General features: G+C 42.8%; 1 protein-coding gene across 6 annotated transcripts in view; it reads right to left on the bottom strand.

Moving 5' to 3' along the window:
- Nucleotides 1–14,313, bottom strand: part of ESCO1 (establishment of sister chromatid cohesion N-acetyltransferase 1) — a 70,138-nt gene that overhangs the window by 10,900 nt on the left and 44,925 nt on the right. For 5 of the 6 annotated variants that reach the window (XM_033933917.1, XM_033933919.1, XM_033933920.1 and 2 more), the window contains one exon: nt 11,366–11,455. The exons of the other annotated variant lie outside the window; for it this stretch is intronic. In XM_033933917.1, the coding sequence (XP_033789808.1) occupies nt 11,366–11,455 (90 nt within the window). The remainder of the gene's footprint in view (nt 1–11,365; nt 11,456–14,313) is intronic. 6 annotated transcript variants of the gene reach the window in all.

Here is a 14,313-nt window from a genome sequence, read left to right as displayed (position 1 = left end):
CAAAAGGGATCCCCGGCCAACTGCAGAGGAAGTCCTCAGCTGAAAGCTTGGGGGTCCTTATCAGATAAGCATTTCTACTATATTTACATTAGAGGCTCTGGTAGAAACCCGTTTACAAAGTATATATGCTTCCCAATTAATATTTCCAAATTAATAAAGTGTCTTTGCTTATTTGTAAATGTGTCTCTACCAGAGCCTTTAATTCAGTAGCATAATTAAATGAATAAACTTTCTGAAGTTTATAGGGACGGGATGGGACAGAGGGATTCCTCACGGGGACAGGCAGGGATGGAGGGATTCCTCATGGGGACGGAGGGATTCCTTGCAGGGACGGGTGGGCACGGGTTGGATTTTGGCGGGGATGGGTGGGATTTCTGTCCCCGCGCAACTCTCTACCAGAGTAATAAGACCCTGATCGATTTTCAGAGGGTTGTATTTGTGAGGAGCTAACTAAAATAAAGGTAAACAAAGCAATGGGGCCGGATGATGTACATCCAAGGGTGCTGAAGGAATTTAGGGAAGTTCTGGTAGCTCCACTGACTGACCTTTTAACGAGACTCTTAGAGTCGGGAGTGGTACCGGAGAACTGGAGAAGGGTGGATGTGGTACCTCTCCACAAAAGTAGAAGTAAGGTAGAAGTAAGCAATTACAGGCCGGTAAGTCTGACTTCTGTGGTAAGCAAATTAATGGAAACGCATTTAAAACAGAGAATGATCAAGTTTCCGGAATCCTATGGATTACAGGACTGGAGGCAACATGGATTCACTAGAGGTAGGTCTTATCAGACAAATCTGATCAATTTCAGGGTGACACGAGAATTGGATAGAGTATGAGCGCTAGATTTAGATTTTAGCAAAGCCTTTGACAGTATTTCACACAGACCTCTAATAAATAAACTGAGTGCCCTCAGGATGGGTCCCAAACTGATGGGCTGGGTCAAGAACTTGTTGAGTGGAAGGCAGCAGAGGGTAGTGATCAATGGAGATCGCTCTGAGGAAAGGGATGTTACCAGTAGTGTGCCTCAAGGTTCTGTTCTTGGGCCTGGGTTTTTTGTTTTTTTTTACATTTTCATAAACAATATTGCTGAAGGGTTGTCGGGTAAGATTTGTCTCTTTGCGGATGATTCCAAAATCTGCAATAGATACACCGGAAGGTGTGAATAACATGAAGAAAGACCTGGTGAAGCTTGAAGAATGGTCTGAAATTTGGCAGCTAAAATTTAATGCTAAGAGATGCAAGGTCATGCATTTGGGCTGCAAAAACCAGAGGGAACGGTACAGTTTAGGGGGTGCAGAACTAATGTGCAATGAGAGGGCATAGGTTGAAGTTAAGAGATGATAGGCAGAGAAGCAAGATGGAGGCGGCGTGTTAGCAGCCAGAATTAGAGCTCCATCCTACCTTACAATATTTTAGAATTGAATTCATTTTTTTTACTTGGAATTGTGCGATGCCTCACAGTAAACGTTAAGGGCTTTCTTCGGGCAGACTTCTCCACGCCCAGACAAGCTGCGATGGATCATTTTCTGACTGGCTCTCCGGCCATTATTGGAGGGGAAATCCCTGTTGCTCTAGGGCCACTGGAGCTCTAGGGCTTTGAAATATTATTATCCCATCCTGCAGCCCAATCGCCACCTAATCCGGCGGGGGATGATGTTGAGGGCGAAAACGCCAAGGTCAAAAAGAGTCCGACGCTGTCACACAGTGGGGGGCCTCACGCCGACCAGAACGCTGAGTCTATAACTGTTCAAGGAGCCGAGGAAATCGGCCCCTCAAAGGCGACGCTGGACAATATATGGAGAGTGCTCCATAAACTGGAAGCTGCAACTACTAAATCAGCTGGTGATATCTCAGTCATAGTGAGTAAATTGGATGATTTATTAATGTCTGTTCAAAATATTAAATCAGAAACTAATGCTAAGTTTGATCAAATTAATAAAGAAATAGCCTCATTACAAAATCTTTCGGGGAATTTAGTTAAGGACAAATTTTTTCTTCAAAGGAAAATCGAACACCTCGAGAATTGTAATAGAAGACTTAACTTAAGGATATTGAATTTTCCTAAATTGATAATGACTACACCTATTGATATGTTTAAAAAATACTTGATTGAAAATTTGAAATTTACCTCGGATTTGATTCCTCCAATCAATAGGATTTATTATTTGTCAAAAAAATCTGAAGTTTCATCTGATGATAAACAGCTTGATAAATCACAACCAACTGACGTGAATAACATAACTCCCAAGAAGAGACTAAGTATCAAAGTACATTGATAATTTCTCTTGTATTTGAGCAAGATCTTAATGTGATAATGAGAATGTTCTTTCACTCTTTTCAAAGTTTGTTTCTGGATATTTCCTGACATGACAAAGTCAACCCAAGACTGTAGGAAGTTATTTTTGGATATGAAGGAAGAAGTAAAAAAATATGGGAGCTACCCAACCCTGGCTCCTCCTTCGCCTAAAAGCCCTTGTTTTGGACGTTTGGAGCTTAGGCTTTTTTTAGGTTGATTATATGGTATAAGTTTAGACGTAGTGGTGGTCTGGGCGTTTAAACAGCTGAATTTAGAGGCAGGCCATTATCAAAAAAAACCCTCCTTTTGGACGTTTTTTTTGATAATGGACATTTTCCTTGCTTCTACTTTCAATGTTTAAGGCCTTAGGCCAAAAGGGGGCTTAGACGGTTTTTTTGATTATGCCCCTCTATGCCTTTTCTGTTTCATTATTGTTAACCTCTTATAAATGAGATCTCTTTGTCTCTTTACTTTATTGTTTCTCAAAAAAGCATTGAGGTCTAAGAAAGTTTAAAAGATACTGCTTAATCATAATACCTATGCGAAATGCTTCTAAGTTGAATTTTTATCTTACTTTTCTTTATTCTTCTTTTGAGATTATATTTCTTATTTACTCTAAGGGCTCCTTTTACTAAGGAGTCGGGAGCGTTTTTAGTGCGCTAGAGTTTTTAGTGCGCGCTAACCACAAGCTAAAAGAAAAATACTAACGCAAGCTCTATGGAGGCGGTATTGTAGCATGCGCTAAGTGCACGCTAAAGCCGCTAGCACACCTTAGTAAAAGGAGTCCAAAGTTTCTGTACCAAGTGAAAATGTATAAATAAACAATAATAAAAAATAGAGAGTTGCTACTGTAGCTCTTACGCCGGATCAAAACTGGCTTCTGAGACTTTTCTTTACAAATAAATAAAAGGAATTTCTGGGTTTTAAAATACAAATGTTTCAGGACTTGGCACGAGATACACGAAGACGTAGATGAGAATTTCTTCAGCTAAAGACTGGTGCAATAGCTTTAGGGGCGACTTTTTACCTACGTCACCCTTGCTAATGTATAATATATTATAATTCGCAAAAATATGTTTTCTTTGAGCCATTCTAACTGACAACATTCCTATCGTTATTGCGACTGGATAAGGAAAAAGTATGAGGGCTATGTAAAGTAACGACTGATGCCTTAAACTCAGTTAAACGACTTTAGTTCTTTGATATGTTATTTTCTATTTATGTCCGCTTGATTTACATTTTGGATCTTATTGAGTATTTGAGAACTTGAGCTAATTTAAGCAATAACTTATGCTTCTTATTCTCTATTTACCTATTTCTTTTCATGTTTTAAATTGCTTTCTGTACAAGTTTAATCTTGGTATGTAATTTGAAAACTTATAAATTTTAAAATTTTAAAAAAGAGGTGATAGGCTCCGGAGTAATCTAAGGAAATACTTTTTTTTACAGAGAGGGTGGTAGAATAGTCTCCCGGAAGAGGTGGTGGCGACAGAGACTGTGTCTGAATTCAATAGGGCCTGGGATAGGCATGTGGGATCTCTCAGAGGGAGAAAGAGATAATGGTTACTGCGGATGGGCAGACTGGTGGGCCATTTGGCCTTTATCTGCCGTCATGTTTCTATGATGTTCTAATATACTTTGAATTATACAAATGTACATATTTCAAAATACTCACAGTACTATTCACTCCTCTATCTCTGCAGATAGCGGTCATTTAATGTCCCCCCCAAAAAGTCACCTTCTGCCTTTCTCACTGAATTTGACTCCTAGCTTTCAGGCTTCCTTGATTCATCTTCTCCCTCCCTCATTCTTGGAGATTTTAACATTCGCACTGATGATCCCTTGCCTTAACCTCCTCATTTGACTTCCAGCTATGCTCCACTACCCCCACTCACTGGGATGACCACTGCATTGATCTTGTCTTTTTCTCCAACTGTTCTCTCTCTAACTACCTCACTGCTCTCCATCTCGGATCATCATCTGATAATCTTCACAATTACTCCCCCCCACCCAACTCAGTCACACCCAGTCACCACCAACAGGTTTCAAAATCTTCAAGCCCTCAATCCTTCCACACTCTCAACCTCTGTTTCACCTCTCCTTGCCTCCACTATGTTATCCAAGTCTGTCCATGAGGCTGTCTCATCATACAACTCTATTCTTTCCTCTGCTTTGGACACCCTTACTCCTCCTGTTCCCTGCTCTGTCAGGCATACCAAACCTCAACCTTAGCTCACTCCCAGTATCCGTTACTTATGTTCCTGTACCCAATGTGCTGAGTGCCTTTGGCTCAAATCTCGCACACTTGCTTTCTTCACTTTAAATTTATGCTGACTTGCTTTAATTCTGCATTTATACGGGTCAAGCAAGACTACTACATCCAACTAACTACTCACTTTCTTCCAATCCTCGTCATCTCTTTGCCACAGACTCCCTCCTCATAGCGCTCCTACCTCCAACCCCTCCTTCTCTCTCCCCCCAGACTATGGTTGATTACTTCCATGACAAGGACCACAAGATCGCCCTTGAATTCACTACAAAATCACATCCTTCTCTCCTACCCACCATCCACTTTCCTGAACTTCAAACTCATACCACCCCTTCATCCTTCACCCAAACAACTCAGGAAGGTCCCCTTGCCTGGTCCCACCCTCTCAACCCTCCGTCAACTACTGTTGACTTTTTTTCCTTCTCTAAAATCATAGAGGAAGAAACTGCACAACTTCTGTCTTCAGCAAAGCCTACTACATGCCCCTCAGACCCTTTTCCCACCCCTCTACTTGACCCCCATCTCACAACCCTTCCATCTGCCATATTCTCAGCCTATCCATTTCCTCTGCAACTGTGCCCACTGCCTTCAAACATGAAGTGGTTATGCCGCTTTTCAAAAAACCTTCCTGGACCCCACCTGCCTATCCAACTATCGCCCTTCGCCCTTCTAATGTTCCTATCCAAGCTACTCAAGCGTGCTGTAGTCCATCGCAGCCTGGACTTCCTTTCAACTCAACAGATTCTTGATCCTCTATAATCTGTCTTTCACCCCCCAACACTCCACAGAGACTGCCCTCACCAAAGTCTGCAGTAACTTGTTCATGGCCAGATCTAAGGGCTTTTACTCACTCATCAACTTTCTTGACCTGTCGATGCCCAGAAGAAGAGAGAGCAAAGCATGCCGAGGACATTGACCTGAGACCGAAACGTCAACTGAAGAAGGGAAAGTCAACAATCCTGGTGGGAGACTCGATACTGAGGCATGTGGACAGCCACATAGCAGGAGGGAGAGAGGATCGACTGGTGACCTGCCTCCCAGGAGCGAGAACCAAGGACATCGTGGACAAAATTGGGATGATCCTGGAAGGAGCGGAGACGGAAGAGACCGCAGTAATGATCCACATCGGGACGAATGATGTCAGCAGGAGAGACTACAGAAGAGGCACGCTGATAGAACAGTTCAGGATTCTGGGAAGGAAGCTGAAGATGAGGACCCAGAAGATAGCATTCTCAGAGATCCTACCGGTACCGAGGGCAGATGTGAAAAGGCAGGAAGAACTACAATCAATAAATGCGTGGATGAGGAGATGGTGTGAGGAAGAAGGGTTCCTCTTCGTGAGAAACTGGACAACGTTCTGGGGCAAGAGCAAGCTCTACAGGAGAGATGGACTGCACCTGAGCACGGCGGGAACAAGACTTCTAGCAAACAACATCAAGAGAGGACTAGAACAGGCTTTAAACTAAGAGAAAGGGGAAAGCCGACAGTCGACCTAGCGTCGATGATTCGGAAGAAGGTATCCAGTGAAGATACTGAGGGGAAAAAAGGCTGGGAAGAAACAAGGGACAAATTACAGGAGTCAACTAACCCAGAGGAGGAGGTTAGAAAGATTGTAGCAAAAGAGAAGACACCAAAGACCGAAGCACAGGGAAAAGAAATGAAGACCACAAAATGCCAGGATCTAAACTGCATATATACTAATGCAAGGAGCCTAAGAAACAAAATGGGGGAACTAGAAGCCATGGCCAATAGCGAGGACATAGACATCATTGGAATCACTGAAACGTGGTGGAATGAGGAAAACAAATGGGATACGGCACTGCCCGGGTACAAGCTCTATCGCCAGGACAGGTCAGGACAGAAAGGAGGAGGAATAGCCCTATACGTAAAAGAAAGCATACAATCGACAAGAATGGACACAGCGGAGACGACCAACAAACTGGAATCGCTATGGGTTAAAATAACGGGTAGGAAAGGGCATGAAATAAAGATGGGACTATACTGTCGTCCACCCGGGCAAACCGGAGATAGCGATAAATAAATGGATGCCGAGATGAAGCGAGAATGCAAAAGCGGTTACACAGTTGTTATGGGAGACTTCAACTACCCTGGGATAGACTGGAGTCTTGGAAGCTCAAGATGCGCTAGGGAGACAGAATTCCTGGAGGCTATACAAGATTGCTTCATGGAGCAGCTTGTTAGAGAACCGACGAGAGGAAATGCCACTCTGGATCTAATCCTAAATGGACTAAGGGGACCTGCAAAGGAAGTGGAATTAGTGGGACCGTTGGGAAACAGCGATCATAACATGTTCAAGTTCAAGGTTGAAGTAGGAATACCGAACAGAAAGAGAACCATAGCGACAACATTCAACTTCAGGAAAGGAAACTATGAAGCAATGAGGGAAATGGTAAGGAAGAAACTTAGGAACACTTCCAAAAAATGGCAAACAGTGGAACATGCCTGGTCTTTTTTCAAGGACACGGTGAGCGAGGCGCAAAATCTGCACATCCCCAGATTCAGAAAGGGGTGCAAAAAGAGTCGAACAAAAGACCCGATATGGATGACTAAAATAGTGAAGGAAGCGATAGGCAATAAGAAAAATTCATTCAGGAAATGGAAAAAGGACAAAACTGAAGGGAACCAGAAGGAGCACAGGAAGTATCAAAAAGAATGTCACCGTGTGGTTCGAAAAGCCAAAAGAGAGTATGGAGAGAGGCTAGCCAGGGAGGCACGAAATTTCAAACCATTCTTCAGATATGTTAAAGGGAAACAGCCAGCTAGGGAGGAGGTAGGACCACTGGACGAAGGAGACAGGAAGGGAGCGGTGAAGGAGGAGAAAGAAGTCGCAGAAAGACTCAACATGTTCTTCTCGTCTGTATTTACAAACGAAGACACAACCAATATACCGGAACCTGAGCAAAACTTCAATGGAAATCAAGCAGAAAAATTAACATCCATGGAAGTGAGCCTTGATGATGTACACAGGCAGATAGAAAAACTTAAAACTGACAAATCCCCGGGTCCGAACGGAATCCATCCAAGGGTTCTGAAGGAATTAAAGGAAGAGATAGCGGAACTACTGCAGCAAATTTGCAACCTATCCTTGAAAACAGGCGTGATCCCAGAAGATTGGAAGATAGCCAACGTCACGCCCATCTTTAAAAAGGGATCAAGAGGTGACCCGGAAAACTACAGACCAGTGAGTCTGACCTCGGTTCCGGGGAAAATGGCGGAAGCACTGATTAAAGAACACATCGATGAACATTTGGAAAGAAACGAACTTCTGATAACAAGCCAACATGGTTTCTGCAGGGGGAAATCATGCCTAACGAACTTATTGCACTTCTTCGAAGGAATTAACAAACGGATGGACAGAGGAGACCCCATAGACATCATATACCTTGATTTCCAAAAAGCCTTTGACAAGGTGCCTCACGAGCATCTACTCCGGAAACTGAAGAACCATGGAGTGGACGGAGACGTACATAGATGGATCAGAAACTGGTTGGCGGGTAGGAAACAGAGGGTAGAGGTAAAGGGCCACTACTCGGACTGGATGAGGGTCACGAGTGGTGTTCCGCAGGGCTCGGTGCTCAGGCCGCTGCTATTTAATATATTCATAAATGATCTAGAAACAGGCACAAAGTGTGAGATAATAAAATTTGCGGACGATACAAAACTATTTAGTGGAACTGGGACTAAAGAGGAATGTGAAGAATTGCAAAGGGACTTGAACAAACTGGGGGAATGGGCGGCGAGATGGCAGATGAAGTTCAACGTTGAGAAATGTAAAGTATTGCATGTGGGAAGCGGAAACCCGAGGTACAGCTATACAATGGGAGGGATGTTATTGAATGAGAGTAGCCAAGAAAGGGACTTGGGGGTAATGGTGGACATGACAATGAAGCCGACGGCACAGTGCGCAGCGGCTGCTAAGAAAGCAAATAGAATGCTAGGCATAATCAAGAAGGGTATTACAACAAGGACGGTAGAAGTTATCCTGCCATTGTATCGGGCGATGGTGCGCCCGCATCTGGAATACTGCGTCCAATATTGGTCGCCGTACCTTAAGAAGGATATGGTGTTACTCGAGAGGGTTCAGAGGAGAGCGACACATTTGATAAAAGGGATGGAAAACCTCTCATACGCTGAGAGATTGGAGAATGGGTCTCTTTTCCCTGGAGAAGAGGAGACTTAGAGGGGATATGATAGAGACTTATAAGATCATGAAGGGCATAGAGAGAGTAGAGAGGGACAGATTCTTCAAACTTTCAGAAAATAAAAAAAACAAGAGGACATTCGGAAAAGTTGAAAGGGGACAGATTCAAAACTAATGCTAGGAAGTTCTTCTTTACCCAACGTGTGGTGGATACCTGGAATGCACTTCCAGAGGACGTTATAGGGCAGAGTACAGTACTTGGGTTTAAGAAAGGATTGGACAATTTCCTGCTGGAAAAGGGGATAGAAGGGTATAGATAGAGGTTTACTGCACAGGTCCTGGACCTGTTGGGCCGCCGCGTGAGCAGACTGCTGGGCATGATGGACCTCAGGTCTGACCCAGCGGAGGCATTGCTTATGTTCTTATGATACCCTGTCCTCGTTTGGATTCTGCGAATCTATCCTCTCCTGGTTTACCTCCTACCTCTCTCATCACACCTTTAGTGTATGTGTTGGTGGGTCCTCTTCTGCTGCTATTCCTCTAGCAGTTGGCATACCCTAGGGTTCTGTCTTAGGACCTTTTCTCTCTCTACACCTCTTCCCTCGGAGTCCTGATCTCCTCCCATGGCTTCCAGTATCACCTATATGATGATGACTCCCAGAACTACTTCTCTACACTTGAAATTTCTCCTAAAGTCCAAGAAAAAGTCTCTGCCTTTTTGGCTGACATTGCTGCCTGGATGTCCTGCCGTCATTTGAAATCAAACATGTCCAAGACTGAGCTGCTCCTCTTTCCTCCTAAACTCTCTTCTGCTCCTCCTCCTCCTCCGTTCTCCATCTCAGTAAATAATACTGTCATCGTTCCAGCCTTCTCTGCTTGCAACCTTGGAGCAGTCTTCGATTCTGACCTCTCATTTTCTATGCACATCCAATAAACTGCTACGGCCTGTCACTTCTATCTCTATAACATCACCAAAATTCGCCCCTTCCTCTCTGCGCATACTCTCATAACCTCATGCTTAGATTACTGCATCTACTTCTAACTGGTGTCCTGCAGTGCCGCCTCTCCCCCCCTGCAATCTGTGCAAAACTCTGCTGCACGACTCATCTTCTACCAACCTCGCTCCGCTCATGTCTTCCCTTTCCTTAAATTACTTCACTGGCTCCCTATCCACCTTCGCATACAGTGCAAACTTCAATTGCTGATCTACAAGTGTGTTCATTCTGCTGCCCCTCAATATCTCTCCTCTCTTCTCTTTCCTTATACATCTCCCAGAGAACTCCGTTCCTCAGATAAGCTGCTCATAGCTGTGCCTGTCTCTCCATTGCCAATTCTAGACTTTGTTCCTTTCATCTAGCTCCCCTAAGCCTGGAATAAATTACCTGAGTTTGCCTGCCAAGCCTCTTCCCTTGTTTAAAAGCAGGCTGAAAACCCACCTTTTTGATATAGTCTTCAATCCATAACTCTGCTCCCCCACTGCCCTCCATCCAAGCCAGCAGATTAACCGTTCCCCTTAACAGTATCCATGACGTCCTGTTTATCTGTCTTGTCTGTTTGGATTGTAAGCTTTTTGAGCAGGGACTGTCTTCTTTGTGACTCTGTACAGCACTGTGTACATCTGGTAGCACTATAGAAATAATAGAAGTACACTATTCAGGGGGGATAGGGGCAGAGTCGGACCGCGAATGGTGAAATACCACGAATATCTTCTGGTCCGGCTCTGATCCACCCCCGCATCCCTCCCGCCTTCCCCCCGGCATCCCGGCCTTACCTGGTGGTCTAGCGAGCTTTCGGGGCAGGAGCAATCTTCTCGAGAGACTACGGGAACTCCCCAAGCCATTTCCTATTGGCGATCTACACGGGGCAGGAGCGTAGGAAGATTGCTCCTGCCCCAAAAGCCTGCTAGACCACCAGGTAAGGCCGGGATGCCGGGGGGAAGGCTAAACTATGGGGGATTTTTCCCCCTCCCCAAAAAATCGCGAATATGTGAAATCACGATTGCCAAAACCGCGAATGTGGAGGGGGAAGTGTAGTAGATTGAGCTTTACCATTAACAAAACAAAGACCCTGACACTTAAAGTGCCTAACCAAAGAATATGTGAAATCGCGATTGCCAAAACCACGAATGGGGAGGGGGAAGTGTAGTAGATTGAACTTTACCATTAACAAAACAAAGACCCTGACACTTAAATTGCCTAACCAAAGGAGGCTTTGAACCACAAAGATACAACTCTCGAGTGGAGGAATAGCCTACTGACTAGAGCACTGGCCTGACAACCTGAGATGCCAGGTTCAAGCCCTACTTATGTTCCTTGTGATCTTGGGTAAGTCACTTAGAATGTAAGCCCTCCAGTGATAGGGAAATACCTTGAGCTAATACTGATAAAGATGTAAGCTATCTGTAGAGGAAGGGACAGAGTAAAGGAAAAAATGGAATCATGTCACCAAAGGCCTCTCAAGAAAGTCAAGACATGCCATAATCAGATCTCAACATCTGTGATCATCCTACGTTGGATAAATTACTTAAAAGCTAGCAAGGTCCAAGGCAGGATTCTGTGTGAAAAAAAGAAGACATTCAGGATTCTGCATTAAAACTTCTTCCCCACACACAAAATGTAAGCTATGAGCCTCTTGAATTCACCTTTTTAAGAGCATATTTTGGATCATCAGGAAAAACCATTATCACTTTGCCATCGGGGTATTCAGCAACACTTCTCTCCTTCTTCCATCCCTAGGTTAAAGGACAAAACTACACTTTCATAGAAGGCACAGATTTTCATAACATAACATAACTTTATTCTTCTATACCGCTACAATCATACGATTTCTAGGCAGATTATACTGAAGAGAACTGGACAATCAGCGAGTTTACAAAATACTAATAGTAAAAGTACAACATATTTCTCAAGAATAGTCAGAATAGAATTATTAAGTTTAGTATGACTTTTGTTTAGGAAATAAATCTGTCAAACAATGCAGTCTTAATTTCTTTCTGAAATGCGCCGTAGGTCAACCTGGCTCCATTGATGTAATTACCTAACCAAGACTGCTGTTTACTTGCTTGAAACATGAAAGTTCTATCCAAAAAGGACCTGTATTTACAACCGGTGATCCTTGGGTAGGCAAATAAATTAAAGTTTCTGGTTATCCTTGTGGGGCTGTATAGCACAAAATGTGGTAAGAGATAGGTAGGAGCTATTCCACAAACCAATTTAAAGCAGATGCAAGAGAACTTGAACATTATTCGTGTCTCCATTGATAACCAGTGCAGTAATCTATAGTAGGGACTAACATGATTGTTTTTCTTCAGTCCAAATATTAAACAGACAGCTGTATTCTGTACTATTCTTAATTTTTACAGAGTTTTTTAGGTACACCCAGGTAAATGATATTGCAGTAGTCCGATATAGATAGAACCAATGACTGCACCAATAAGCTAAAAGATAAAGGGTCAAAATATTTTTTAATAGTCTTTAATTTCCATAGTGCAAAACAGCACTTCTTCGCCACTAAGTTCGTGTGTTCAGCCATGGATAAATGGGTGTCTAATGTGACTCCTAATATTTTTATAGTTTTAGAAATCAGATAATCATGACCATTTAGATGTAATGATGTTCTAGTAATTTTATCCTTTGGGCTTGCTAAGAAAACTTTTGTCTTTTCTGTATTTAATTTCAATTTAAAATTGATTGTCCATTGTTCTAGTTCATTCATAATATAGGAAATGTGTTCTAAAATTTCATTGGTTGTGTTATTCAAAGGAATAAAAATAGAAATATCATCAGCCTTTCCCTTTATTGTCAAATTCAATATCCAATTGCTAAACAATTAACAGATCTGCAAAATATTTTAAAATGATTCTTCATAGTTTAAAATCAGTTAATATAGCATGCTTGCTTTGTTAGTCCATTAGTACGAGTAGAATATCTACTTGGACATGTCTGTAGTACAGTAGTTTACTAGTGGCATATATTCTCATATGTGAGAACCCAGTACAGACACTACCATTATGATCACCTTAAATCTTTAGGCAGTGCCCATACTGCACACGTGCTGGTGTCTTCCTGCTCGACGTCAGCTCGCAGGACCATCAGTTCAGTAACAGTGCTAAGATGCCATCTAGTGGAGGTGGGCAGGTTGTGAGAATATATGCCTGCTGTCCTCAGAGAACACCTGCTTTAGTTAAATAACTGCTTTCTTCAAGGAGAAGCAAGCATAATATTCTCACATGTGGGACTCCCAAGCTGCCAGGATCACGTCTCTGGAAGAAGTTAAACACTGAATCCACAGGATGCTGGCAAAATCCAACAGGTCCAGAGGGAAAATTGGCTTTCATGTAGAGAAAAGATTTTGCAGAACTGCTTGTCCAAACCGAAAGTCTTCTCTGGCGTTGTGTTCCAAACAGTAGCAAGAAGTAAAGGTATGGATTGAGGACCATGTAGTCACTTTGCTGATGTCTTCAATAACCGCAGAGAGGAAACAAGCCACCAAAGTAGCTACAGCTCAGACATTATGAGCTGTCACACGGCCCTGCAGTGCCAGCTTAGTCCTAGTATACTTGAAGGAGATACGGTCTGCTAGTCAACTGGAGATGGTTCTCTTGGTAACAGACACTCCGAGTTTGTTAGGGTCAAAAGCCACAAAAAGCTAGGAGGATCCTCTATGAGGTTAAGTCCAGTCCAGGTAGTACATCAAAACTTGTAGGCTGGGAAGACTATTTTAAACAAATGGGCTAACAAACAGGGTCTTAGTCCATTTACCAGACAAAGTTGAAATGTTGGATGCACTGAAGAGAAAACTGAAGACACAGCTTCTCAGCTTCATGAAAAACAAAGAACCAAAAGTCCCACAAGTCGACATGTGGGAAAGCACTGGTGCATGTGGTATGGGCATTGCCTATCGATGTAAGGTGGCCGTGCACTTAGTAGTGTCTGTACCTGGTTCCATGGATGATGTCACCCACATGTGAGAATAGACAAACAAATCGCCAACCTTCTGATAATGACCCCAGATTACAAAACTTTCAGAAAAGAAATAAAGACTATACTTTTCAAAAAATCCCTGAAAAAATCCTAACCTCTCAAGCTTCCTTCTTTCATCCCTCTAACCCCCCGAACCCCCAAATTAACCTGCTCTACTCTTTTTTTCCCCAAAAAGGACCATAAATCTTTTTGTAAAACACCCTCTTTAACTCTTTTGTAATCCGCCTTGAACCGCAAGGTAATGGCGGAATAGAAATCCCTAATGTAATGTAATGTAAAGTAATTATGCCTGCTTGTCCTAAGAGAAAAACCAGGACTCCTTTCATATCAACAATATGGAAAAAAATCTTTATTTACAGAGTCTAATGAAAGGGGGAAGGGACATCAGTTAGCAGTCCTACAGAGATGCAAATTCTCCAGATTTTAAAAACATCAGTCATCATAAAAACCTCCTTGTATTGACCAAAAGTGAAATTATTAACAGGTAGCCCAATCCCACTATTTTTTAAACTGAGAGTGACGTCGCAAAAGAAATCTACTGTAGTGGCATTTAATTTTCAAAAGGGTGACTATGATAAAATGAAGAAAATTGTTAAAAGAAGCGAAA

Source organism: Geotrypetes seraphini, chromosome 2 (genome assembly GCF_902459505.1).
Source record: "Geotrypetes seraphini chromosome 2, aGeoSer1.1, whole genome shotgun sequence".
Lineage (NCBI taxonomy): Eukaryota > Metazoa > Chordata > Amphibia > Gymnophiona > Dermophiidae > Geotrypetes > Geotrypetes seraphini.
Note: the sequence above shows the minus strand (reverse complement) of the source record. Positions and strands in the feature narration are given on the sequence as shown.